Source organism: Lithobates pipiens, unplaced genomic scaffold (assembly GCF_037356315.1).
Source record: "Lithobates pipiens isolate NorthernLeopardFrog02 unplaced genomic scaffold, aLitPip1_a1.2 Scaffold_18, whole genome shotgun sequence".
In the NCBI taxonomy this organism is placed as follows: domain Eukaryota; kingdom Metazoa; phylum Chordata; class Amphibia; order Anura; family Ranidae; genus Lithobates; species Lithobates pipiens.
This window is the reverse complement of record NW_027507758.1, coordinates 517892863-517905939: the sequence shown is the minus strand read 5'-3', so window position 1 is coordinate 517905939 and position 13077 is coordinate 517892863. Positions and strand designations below refer to the sequence as shown.

The 13077-nt window shown below is 42.0% G+C and overlaps 1 protein-coding gene across 1 annotated transcript in view; it reads right to left on the bottom strand.

Annotated features, from left to right (window-relative positions):
* Nucleotides 1-13077, bottom strand: part of RNF144A (ring finger protein 144A) — a 114978-nt gene that overhangs the window by 18580 nt on the left and 83321 nt on the right. Inside the window, exons 3-4 of the mRNA XM_077488742.1 lie at nucleotides 6770-6874; nucleotides 2791-2851 (exon numbers count right to left, since the gene is read on the bottom strand). Of these exons, the coding sequence (XP_077344868.1) occupies nucleotides 2791-2851; nucleotides 6770-6874 (166 nt within the window). The remainder of the gene's footprint in view (nucleotides 1-2790; nucleotides 2852-6769; nucleotides 6875-13077) is intronic.

Genomic DNA, 13077 nt, shown 5'->3' with positions numbered 1-13077 from the left:
GAAGTGACGTCATCGCAGCTCTGGCCACTCACACAGTCGGAGTCTGCAAACCTAAAAAGAAGATGGGTGAAGATGGATGCGCCTTCAGCGGTGACAGCGCGCCACTGGAGGGCTTCGTTCTAATGCAAGTTTCACATAATGTGCTAGTATGCGATGAATACTAGCACATTATGTCATTGCCTTGCAGGTTTAAAAACAAAACAAAAAAAAACACCCAGCGTTTACTACCGCTTTAACACAAGTCAATGTATATACACAAAATTAGCCACTGTTTTACTGGTGTCTCCTCACATCTGTATGATGCATTGCTGTTCACTGTCTGTTATTTATTAAGATTAGTGAACTTTCACTTCACTAAAATGTATGTAAAGCGAAATATTTTTGGGGGTTTAACACCCCTAAGTGATTGTTTAGGGAGGTCCTTAACTAAAGAACTGTAATGTGTGTGCTTAATGTTTTCTAGGATTTACATGACTATAGTGCACATGATTTAGAGCAGGGGTCTCCAAACTTTTAAAAGAAAGGGCAGTTTAATGTCCTTTGGGATTTAGGGGGGCCAGACTATGGTGGGCCAGTTAGAGTAGATAATGCCACAGGCTTGGTGGTCAGTAGGAATAAAAAAAATTACACGGCAACCCTGTGATTAGGAAGAGGAGCAATAGTGCTCCATCTATGGTATTAGTGGGAGCAATAGTGCCCCCATCGTTGGTGTCAGTGGGAAAATAATGCCTCATTGGTGCCAGAGGGAGAAATAGTGCCCCATCATTGGTGTCAGTGAGAGGAATAGTGCCCCATCATTGGTGTCAGTGAGAGGAATAGTGCCCCATCATTGGTGTCGGTGAGAGGAATAGTGCCCCATCATTGGTGTCAATGAGAGGAATAGTGCCCCATCATTGGTGCCAGAGGGAGAAATAGTGCCCCATCATTGGTGACAGAGGGAGAAATAGTGCCCCATCATTGGTGTCAAAGAAAGGATTTTATGTCCCATTGTTGCAATAAGGAGAAAAAAAAATACCCAATTGTTGGTGTCAGAGGAAGGAACAGTGTCCTAAGGCCTAGATAAAGGCAAGCAAAAGGCCATATCCGGCACCTAGGCTGCAATGGAATTTTCCTATAGCTTAGCACATGTGGTGACAATTCACTTTGCAAAGAATATCCAAATAAATGCAAGGAAAATAAAAAAAATACATATTTTTGCTTATTTCTGTGACCTTTTGTATTTTGACCTTGATGAACGACTGAGGGTACATGGGTACACCCTAATCACCCTGTGTAGTACAGATTCCCCCTGTTTAGACCCCTGATATTTCACACAAAAAAACTGTAAACAAAAACAATAAATAAAATAAAATAAAATTGTAAAAAAAGTTATAATAAAAACTACTGAAACTTTCCACTGCTTTACTGACACTATCAGTATACAGTATATACACCATCACACAAACACATATGTGTTTGAGTTTTGAGGTGCATACCCGAATACAATAGGCTGTGCGCACCTTTGAAAGGAAGTCCTGCAGTAACCAATAGCAGGCAGTCATCATCCTTTTCTCAGTGCTGCCCTCTACTTTTCGTTTTATTGATATGTATGTGTTCAGTTGATAGACAGCTGCAGTAGTCCACTGTAATAGTCTGAAGCAGTGATTCTCAACCAGGGTTCCTCCAGAGGTTGCTAGGGGTTCCTTCAGCATTGGGCCATTTCTGCCTCTTGTATAAGTTCCCACTGACACCATTGATCTTTTTAGCTATCTGTAAGGAGGAAATTCTTCCCAATTACCACAAGTGTAAGGACCATTCTTCCCACTGACCATCACACTAATGTGTCATGAGTTGTAGATTTATAATTTTTAGCAGGGGTTCCCCGAGACTGGAGAACTTTTTCAAGGGTTCCTCTGTATTGAAAAGGTTGAGAAAGGCTGCTCTAAAATGCAAAAACCATAAATAGCAGGATTCAATGTTTAGTACTCTGATGTCAGTCATCATCCATAATTCACTGCACTTTTTACACCCCTTTGCTCCTTATATGGCCTTAGTGATTAAACTAAATTACATTTCTTAGCTTTACCAGCCTGAAAGCTGACCCCTAATCTATAATCTGCGAAGGCTTCTATGGAAAGCACAGCATCATGAAAAATGAAACATACTTCCATAAACAACGCAAAAAGCAAAGCACAATGATTGTAAAAATCTAAAGGAAATGAGAGATCCCACTAGTTGTTACCCATCCTGCACTGCGCCCCTTGGAATCCAATAAAGCCCCTATGGTTTATTGGATTAGTCGGGGAGTCATGTTTCTCTGTGAAGGAAACATCCAGAAGAACAAAGAATATAAACAATCAAATAATACTTGTGTTACTACAGGAAAAGGTACCTGTAATCTACAGAAATTCAATTTTCCTGACAATGGGCATTGCAGTCTTCAGAATTCACCTGCCCCGAATCTGAGACAGCAGCATGAAGGTCTAACTATCATTTTAAACTTGGCAGTGAAACCCTCTAAGGGTCAACTCTCATGTGCCCGTTAACGACTTATGTTTTACCTTGTTTCTGATACATTGGCACATGTTGAGGTACATGTGCCGTTTCTTGAGCCCATCCATTACTTCAGGATCCTTAAAGTGCATTCACACACTGAAAAATGCTGCTGACCTTATTTTCCCAATGCAGCATACAGTAGGTAGTGTGTGGAGACACAACAGGGGCCCTTTAGAAATTAATTGATGTACCCCTAAAATATATGCACAAGTTGCCTACTGAGTAATACCACAATAATAATAAAGTTTCATTTACCTCTTTCGAACTGTAATTTCTTATATTTTTGCATTATTTCAGCAGCCACCATGCATTCAATCTGTAATAATAAATAAGAAACTTTACTTTTAAAAGAAAATAACCATATATAGTATGTCTGTATTCAGAGTTCCTACGGTAGTCGCACAGCATTCAAGTATAATATATTCCAAGAACTGCATTTATTAAGGGCCAGTTATGCAAGTCTCAAATAAATCCCCAGTGAACACTGTGCACATAGCATTTGTTAGACACTTGCAATTTGCTGTTGTTTTTTTAACAAATTTCAACAAATTTGTTCATTTGGAAATATCCGAATTTGCGATTTTTTCCAAATATTCAGAAGTTAGAAAATTCGGAAATTCAGAAATTTGAAATTCAAAAATTCAGAAATTTGAAATTCAAAAATCCAAAAATTCAGAAATTCAAAAATTCGGAAATTCAAAAATCCGAAAATTCAAAAGGCCGAAAATTCAAAAGGCCGAAAATCCAAAAATTCTAAAATCTGAAATAATTTGACTGTTAGTGAACGTAATGAATATTTATCCGAAGTTATGAATTATCGGAAATAACGAATGCCGTATCTAAACGAATGGAAAATAACAAATTAATAATAATAAATAACAATAATAACAATAAAAATGTTTTATTATTATTTATTATTCATTTGTTCTGTTCCATTTGTTTAGATGCTGCATGCATTATTTCGAATAATTCATAACTTCAGATAAATTTGTACTTATTACATTCCCTAACAGCCAAATTTGAAAGGAAATTCCAATACCTATAATAGTTAGTTATTATTAGTTAGTTAGTTATTATTTGGATATTTAAGATTTTCATTCTTTCAAGTTTTTGGATTTTCTTTCTTATTTTAGGATTTTCAAATTTCTGATTTTCGAATTATCGAACTTTCGAATTTACAAAAAAAACAAAAAAAAAAAAAACAAATGAAACTAAATGAAAGAATTTTTTGGCAGTGCACATGTCTAGCATTTGTCTCCATTCAAATTAATGCTGTAGATTAAAAATCAAATTATTATTTTATTATTGTCCATGCTGGCTGTACCACCTGTCCCCCAAAACCCTACATATGAGTGATTCTATGGGGGGGCACAGCCATCACTGAGCCCTGCCCCCCCTTCATTCTGCAGTACCATGTCTCCTCATTTCTTCCAGTGCTTCTTAGTGCAGACTCAACCAGACCCTGTAGCTATACAGGGTACAAACTTACCGATATTACCGATATTGCTCAAGTGGTTGTACCGGGGTGATGCCTGCAGCTGCAGACATCACCCCAGTACCATTCTTTAGCGGGGATGGTTGGCTTTCATGCAATAACAGCCTTCTGCCTCTTAGCCCGGGTCTCCTGTCCTACCAGGAAGCACTAGCGACCAGCCGGCACATCCGCCGGCTGGCCAGAGACCTGTACAAAGCTGATTAACATTGCTTTGTTTGGGTCTCTGATCTAGTAACCCAGGAGAGATGTCATGACATTACTTTCCAGATTATTGGCATCCTAAAGGCGCTAGTTTAAAAAATAGAAAGTATTCAAAAATGCAGTAGATGGGTATGGGGTCTTATAGACCCCAGATCACTCTATAAAGAGTACTTGTCTCTGCCTATTACTTTCACAATTGATGTTTACATTCCTTGTGACAGCAATAAAAGTACTAAAAATAAAAAAAGTAAAAGGACCGGGTTAAAAAATCGAATCTACAGAATATCGGCAACTGATATTGGCTATAGGCCGTAGCCTCCCTGGCGGTATTCCCGAGTCTGGCTCGGGGTGAGATTTCATTACCTAAGAGGTATTCCCGAGCCAGACTCTGGATCCCATCGCAGGATCCATGTAGGGGTTACTTACCTTGTCCCCTGGACCCAGCAATGTCTCCCCGCTGTGATCAGTGAGTCGCCGTGTCTCGCTCAATCTGTGACAGTGGCGGGCTCCTTTCCCTGTGAGCGTTGTGACGCACGGGGATGGAGTTCGGCGCCAAATTCAAAAAGTAAAAAACACAGTATAGATACAGTATACTGTAATCTTACAGATTACAGTACTGTATCAAATTACACATCCCCTTTGTCCTTAGTGGTTTGTCCAGTGCCCTGCATGCAGTTTTATATTATAAATACTGTTCTTTATGCCAGGAAACTGGGGATTGTCCATAGCAACCAAAAAATTTCAGTTTACATCAAAAGTGGTTATAGACCAGCTAGAAAACAGCAATAATAAATTAGAATCACTCGCAGAATTGAGCGATAGTAATTTGTGGGGAAATTCGTCATCAAACACTAAAAGTAATGACAGCGACAATTCTGCAACTCAGCATATTTCAGTGTTTTTGATTTTATTACATTATTGAATAATTTTTATTATTATTATATTATTATTTGTTAGAATTATTTATAGTTATTTATTATAATATATATATATATATATATATATATATATATATATATATTATAATTTATGATTTCATATTTCAAATTTTATCATACCCGGGATGTCTATTAGACTCTTGTTTGGACAGATTTAAGTGAATTATTTCTAAGAATTACAGGCCTACAATATAAAACACCAAATTTCCATGCAAAATAATGGTACCGCTTTCAGCACCTAAAATCTGAAATAATCATACCGCCAGGGGGGTTAAAGGCAGCTGAAAAATCAGTATTGGTATCGACCCTGAAAAAACGATATTGGTCGACCCTTAATACTAACCTGCTCTGTGCAATGGTTTTGCACAGAGCAGCCCCAATCCTCCACTTCTAGGGTCTCTGATGTTTCTCCTGTGCCCTCCTCCCTGCCAGGTACCCCACCTAGCAAGTTGCTTGGTAAGGGGGGTACTCATATAGGCTCACCCCTGAGCTTTGGTCTCTGCGTCCATAGACACAGACTGGGGGCTTTACCCTGCCATAGGATTTGATTTGCACACTTTGCAGGTCATTTTAACCCTTTTTCGGCAACCCCTGATATCGCCACTTTACCGCTGACGCCCGCACCGCCCCGGTGTGAAAGGGCTCTACAGGAGAAGTACAGCCAAAGCTTGTTTAGCTGTACTTTTTCTGTGGATCACAGGAGTGCAGTTCATTGTGCACTCCTGTGACCCATTTTCAGCTGAAGCCCACTGTCAGCTGACATCAAAGAGCCAATCCAGGCTCGGGCAAGATTGTGACAATGTAGTTGGGATCTGCCCACATGCCTGGACCGACATCCCACTCAGCCTCTCAGTGAGTCACTGAGAGCCTGAGCAGCCACTCCCCACCTTCGCGGCCAAGCCCAGTGAGCAAGTGAGGGCAGAGCAGAGAGTGATAGTCTCTCTGCTCAGGGAGCCCTAATAACTGAGTGATCAGCTCTGTTTAATTGCTTGGTTCTCAGTGTTAGAGCCGGTGGGGGACAGATGCACCATCGGACTGATGCTGCATCCACCTAGGTAAGTATGATTCTGCAAAAAAATCCCAGACCCCATTCTTCTCTTTTAACGCAGAGAATGCATTATGGGAAAAAACCTTAAGGCTTTGGAAACACTTTAAAAGTGAACCTGAAGCCAACCTCCTCCACCCCCCAAACACATTTTACTTATTTTTAATTAATTTCCATACAGATCTGCCAGATAAGTAAAATAATTGGCACTTCCAGCATTGGCAAGTATGTGCTTCTCTTTCTGTCCTTCCAAAAAGCAGTAAAGTGTACCTGGGTGGCCAATTGCCAGAACTGAGTGTTGTTACATGAGGGTAGGGGGGTCATTTGCTCTGTGTAAGCTGAAGAGAGGTGGCCCTATCAAGATTCACTTAGAGAGAGACAGCCTGAAAGGAAAACAGCTTCTGACAGCTCCTGTGATCTTTCTTGATCAAACCTATAATGATGTGTAACACAAAAAGCATACATGCAAATCTCAGTTAATAACTTTAATAATTTGTTAATCAAAAAAACTATTTCAAACCATTAGATTTTCCCTTTAACTGGAGTTATACTTGCCTCATTTTCTTGTAAATGGCCTCTATTTGGGCAACTGGCATCCGGGCAACTAATTGCTGTTTCTAAACCTTCTTTGATCAGAAGTTCCACATACTGTTTTAAACACTGTTAAGAGATAGAGAACAAATAAACATTATATATTCATAGTTGTATGTCAATTTTTTGGATGAAATGAAAAAAGTGTGTATATGGGGGAGAGTAGAATCCTCCTCAACAACTATTGCAAAATTCCCTTCTTGTGTTTTACTTTTTAACTGCTAAGTAGCAATATAATAACTTGTATCAACTTGCAGCCAGTGCATTAAACCTATATTCAGATTTCATGACACAACAATATTTCTTCATGGTAAAAAAAAAATATTCATGCTATTCAAAAATACATAGAAGGTCCATATTTATAGGTAACAGTAGAGCACAAGTAAAGTTAGTATCAGCGTAAGGCAGTACTGCATGCCAAGATCAACTTAGCCAAGTCTTCCACAGCTTATTTTGGCAAAGGCAAGTGGCACGTTCCTGAAGATTAGTACAGCGGCTCATTTACATACTGTATGCTCTTCACTGAAATCCACATCAGGTCTCCAGCTTGGCTTTTTTTAGTAACAAAAACAGTGATGTGGCCACCACACATATGGTTTACATTTGGATTTCAGAGGAATGTCGTTTTTGCTGTAAAAGGCTAACTGCTACTGCTCTCCTTCCTATCTTACACCTAAACTAGAGCAATGATTGCTTTAGACACATGTGAAGAGTTTTACATTTTCACAGTGACTGTTTTCCTAAAGTAACTGTTATGCCGCGTACACACAAGCGAATTGTCTGGCGTACTTAGTCCGGCAAACAATCCGGCGGACTTTCTACTGAACGGACTTGGCCACACACGGACACACAGAAAGTCCGGCATTTGCTAGCGCGATGACGTACAGCACGTACGACGGGACTAGAAAATGGAAGTTCAATAGCCAGTAGCCAATAGCTTCCTTTTCGTACTTGCTTCTGAGCATGCGTCATTCTTAGTCCGCTGGACTAGCATACTGACGAATGTATTGTCCGCTGAAACCCAAGTCCGGCGGAAAGATTGGACTGCAAAAATACTTTCTAAGTCCGCTGGACTTTACGCTGGAAAAGTCAGCTGAAGCCCACACATGATCGAATTGTCCAGTGAAATGGATTTAGGCGGACTAAGTACGCCGGACAATTTGATCGTGTGTACGCGGCATTAGATGTATTAATAGAAGGCCTAGATTGTATATCTACTCATTGGAAACTTTAATTTTCTGATGTTTTTTTTTTTCTGGAGAAAAATGGCAAACGGAACTAGATGTGATGATAAGCAAAACCCTATTTACCGTATTTATCAGCATATAACACACACTTTTTTCCCTTTAAAATCAGGGGAAAATCGTGGGTGCGTGTTATACGCCGATCCCCCGCCGTGAGCCTCTGGGCGGTTTTCAGCCGCTTTCGGCCCTTATCGGCCATTCTCGGCAGCTTTCGGCCGCTCTCGGCAGCTTCCGGCCGCCTTCGGTCGTTTTCTGTGTCTTTTGGCCGCTCTCGGGCGTTCTCGGAGGCCGAAAGCCGACTGAGAACAGCCGAAGGCGGCCGAAAGCTGCTGAGAACAGCCGAAGGCCGCCGAAAGCTGCTGAAAATGGGCAAAGGCGGCCAAAAGCTGCCGAGAGCTACTGAGCGCCACCGAGATACACAGGACATCCGGCTCTATATCTCGGCGGCTCCATTTTTAAAAGGCAAAGCTGCAAATGAAACTGATAAGGCTGCAAATGATGGACAAGGCTGCAAATGACACTGACAAGGGTGCAACAAAGGACAAGGCTGCATGACAAAGCTGCATATGACACTGACAAGGCTGCAAATGATGGACAAGGCTGCATGATAAGGCTGAAAATGACACTGACAAGGGTGCAATGATGGACAAGGCTGCAGGTGGACACTGATAAGGCTGAATTGATGGGCATTTAAATGTAAGTTTTTTTTCCCTTAAACTTCCCTCCTAAAACTTTTTTTTCTTAAAATTCCCTCCTAAACTTGGGGCGCGTGTTATACGCTGATAAATACAGTACTTCTTCCAGTATTTTATAGTTCATTTGTACTATATTGTTAGAATGTACTATACTGTTTGAATTGTGGCTTCACAATATATCCCCAAACAATCCTCAACCCCGGTGATTTGGAATAAACCATATTCTGAATCAGAGGGAAACAAGAATGTTAATACTTTTGGCTATAAAGTTAGAATTCCAGTTTCTCACAAAAGTGAGTACACCCCTCAGATTTTTGTAAATATTTTATTATATCTTTTCATGTGATAACCCTAAAGAAATGACACTTTGCTACAATGTAAAGTAGTGAGTGTACAGCTTGTATAACAGTGTACATTTTCTGTCCCCTCAAAATAACTCAACACACAGCCATTAATGTCTAAACTGCTGGCAACAAAAGTGAGTACACACCTAAGTGAAAATGTCAAAATTGGGCCCAACTTAGCCATTTTCCCTCCCCAATGTCATGTAACTTGTTAGTGTTACAATGTCTCAGGTGTGAATGGGGAGCAGGTGTGTTAAATTTGGTGTTATCACTCTCATACTGGTCACAGGAAGTTCAACATGGCACGGTTCCACTCAGAACAGGCCTTGCCATGGTCGACCAAAGAAGTTGAGTGCATGTGCTCAGCGTCCTATCCAGAGGTTGTCTTTGAGAAATAGACATACGAGTGCTGCCAGCATTGCTTCAGAGGTTGAAGGGTGGGTGGTCAGCCTGTCAGTGCTCAGAACATATGCCACACTCTGCATCAAATTGGTCTGCATGGCTGTCATCCCGGAAGGAAGCCTCTTCTAAAAATGATGCACAAGAAAGCCTGCAAACAATTTGTTGAACTGAGAATGCCAACATGTACTGTGACGTACTAAAGCAGAGCATGATCCCCTCCCTTCGGAGACTGGGCCGCAGGGCATTATTCCAATATGATAATGACCCCAAACACACCTCCAAGTTGACCATTGCCTTACAAAAGAAGCTGAGGGTAAAGGTGATGGACTGGCCAAGCATGTCTCCAGACCTAAACCCAATTGAGCATCTGTGGGGTATCCTCAAATGGAAGGTGGAGGAGCACAAGGTCTCTAACATCCACCAGGGTGTGCTGGAAAATAATGGTGGCCAGACAAAATATTGACCCTTTGGGCCCAATTTGGACATTTTCACTTAGGGGTGTACTCACTTTTGTTGCCGGTGGTTTAAACATTGTGTTGAGTTATTTTGAGGGGACAGCAAATTTACACTGTTATACAAGCTGTACACTCACTACTTTACATTGTAGAAAAGTGTAATTTCTTCAGTGTTGTTACATGAAAAGATATAATAAAAAAAATTTGAAAAATGTGAGGGATGTACTCACTTTTGTGAGCTACTGTAAATAGTAAACGTTAAATCAATGTGTGACTGACTTGGAAAGCCCATTGACTATTTACGACATATGAAAAATTTGCTGCTACCATTTCAATAAAAGCATACTACCTGCTGTCATGCCCTCTTCTGCTCACACTACCCACTCTGATACCTATCAAAGCCTCTACACTCCTCTCCTTGTACAGACTGCCCACTACCCTCTGCCATATCCTCTACACTCCTCACCTGCACCTACTGCCTGCTGTCATACCCTCCACACTCCCTACCTACACACACCACCCACTGCCATCTGTCATACCCTCTACTACACATACTGTCCACTGTCATATCCTCTGCACTCTATTCCTGCACCTACAGCCTGCTGTTATACCCCAAGTAAGCCTCTCCTGCACCCATCACATTCCTCCTGCATGCACTGCCCTTTGTCATATCCTCCAGACTCCTCTGCTGCACATACTTGCTCCTGGCATACCCATTGTGTCTCCCTTGCTGCACTTCCTGCTCACTGCCATACCCTTAACACTCCCCTCTGGCACATACTGCCCGCTGTCATACCCTCTGCAATTCTCGCCTGCACCTGCTCCTCACTGTTTACCCTCCGTAACCCTCTTCTGCACATACTGCTAAATCTTTCACACTCCTTTCCTTCATTGTCATACACTCCACACTCCTCTACTGCACAAGACTAAGACACTTCTTTAACCACATGACCTCCGGAAGATTTACCCCTCTTCATTCATGAATAATCACAGCAGAAGCGGCCCACCGGCCGGCTGTAGGAGGAAGTGCAGAATGAAGTATATATATATATATATATATATATATATATATATATATATATATATATATATATATATATATATATACACACACACGTGATTCTGCACTGGAGAGCTGCCCTGTAGCAGTAAATCCACTATAGGGTAGTTAGTAAGTGGTTAGTAATAGTTCATCTGCCCACCCACAGTGCCCACAGCTTATAAATCTTTTTTTTACATTAAAACACTATATATCTTTTTGGATGATCTGTATACCACGGTCAGTGATAAACTGCACAGTTTCTCCAGTGCTCAGAAATCAGGAAGGTGGAGATATCCACTGCAGCCTGTATACACACCCACATGTGTGATGCCAATATCATGTGACCTCTGATAAACAAGTAATTATTCTCTCCAGCATAAAAGACACAACTGAGCATGTGCAGGTTAATTACTCTGCCTGTGTTAAAGAGGAAGTAAACCCTGATGAGTTTACTTCCTCTTTCATTCTCTGCAAAGGCAAAGCATAATGGACTACTATGCATCGCATAGTAGTCCATTATGTGTCACTTACCTGACACAGGAGCCAGAGAAGTCACCGCTGTCCCCTGTAGTCAGGCGCATCCATCTTCTTGGTGGGGTCTCGCAGCTCCGCCGCTGTCATTCGGCGAAGCCGCGATGACGTCACTCCCGCGCATGCGCACGGGAGCCGACACGCGCGGCAGCTCCGTTGTTGAGAATGCCGCGCTCAGTGCGCCGCTGTCTATGGCTCATGCGCCGTAGACAGCGGTGCCTGTCTTCGGGTAAATATCTCCGTATAAGGTTAGGAGATATTTCTTGGACCTACAGGTAAGCCTTAATCTAGGCTTATCTGTAGGTCAAAGTGTGTTGTAAGGGTTTACAACCACTTTAACTGGCCTTCCCCAGCTAGACAGTGCAGGAGGGGGAAGATCTGTGCATATAGGATAAAACAGCCTTTTTACACAATGCAGAGGATTAACCCCTTAAGTTCCACAGTGAGTATAACAAGCATGCTATTGTGCATATACAGACACATTTTACTGTTGTGGGTTTAGTAACACTTTAATGTTGTTTATAATATCCCCAACCTTGCCTAATATGGAATGAGCAACCTTTTTACTAGTTTCATTAAAAGCAAAGGTTCATAAGGCCTCATGTACACAGGGTGTTTGCTTATTTCCTCTGAATGCCAGAACTCCTGGCAGGGGAAAAGGTGCCTTAAAAACATGCCTAAAGCCGCCTACACATGTAGCCGTCTGTCCGACGTACTTAGTCTGGCGGACGTCCGCCAAACTGTCCGTCGGAATTTTCGAACAGGCTACTTGCCCACACACGGCACTTTTTCAGCGGACTAATACGGCGTACTAAGTCCACCGTACTAAGTCCGCCGTACTTTCGAAATGAACGGACTCGCCCACACACGCGGAGGAAAGTCCGCTCATTTCGAGCGCGTCTCCAGGTAGGCGGGGCCCGCGAAGGAGACGTCGCTGGCCCCGCCGCCTGGTATGAACTTAAAGGGGAACCCCAACGCCGAAAAAAAAACGGCGTGGGGGTCCCCCCTAAGTCCACAACAGACCCTTGTCCGAGTAGTTTTCTCCGGCCGGGCAAAGTCCGCTCATTTCAAAAGTACGGCGGACTGGCATACACACGGCCGGATTGTCCGCCGAAATGCGAGTACGGCGGGCAGATTGTTGTGCAAACCGAAATTCTAAGTCCGCCGTACTGTCGGGTCAAAAAAGTATGCCGGAGGCTACACACAGGGGGATTGTTTGGCGAACTTGATTTTGCCGGACTTTTCCACCGGATTGTTTGATCGTGTGTACGCGGCATAAGGCTGCGTATTGCATACGGGTTTAGGCACATCAAGTGTTTAAGGGTTAATGGATTCCACTGACCAGAATATAAATTTATTCTGGCCACTGGAATGCATTAATGCTCAAATGCGCCTAAACGCTCCTAGCATTTACACACATTTAGGTGCGTCAAACATTTTTCCTGCTCAAATAATCAGCCAAGGTCTCAGTGTTTGTATCACAATCCTGAGGAACTTTTGTATTTGGCACACAGTTAAAATTTTATTTAAGGACATCCTCATGAGATTACACTGATTAC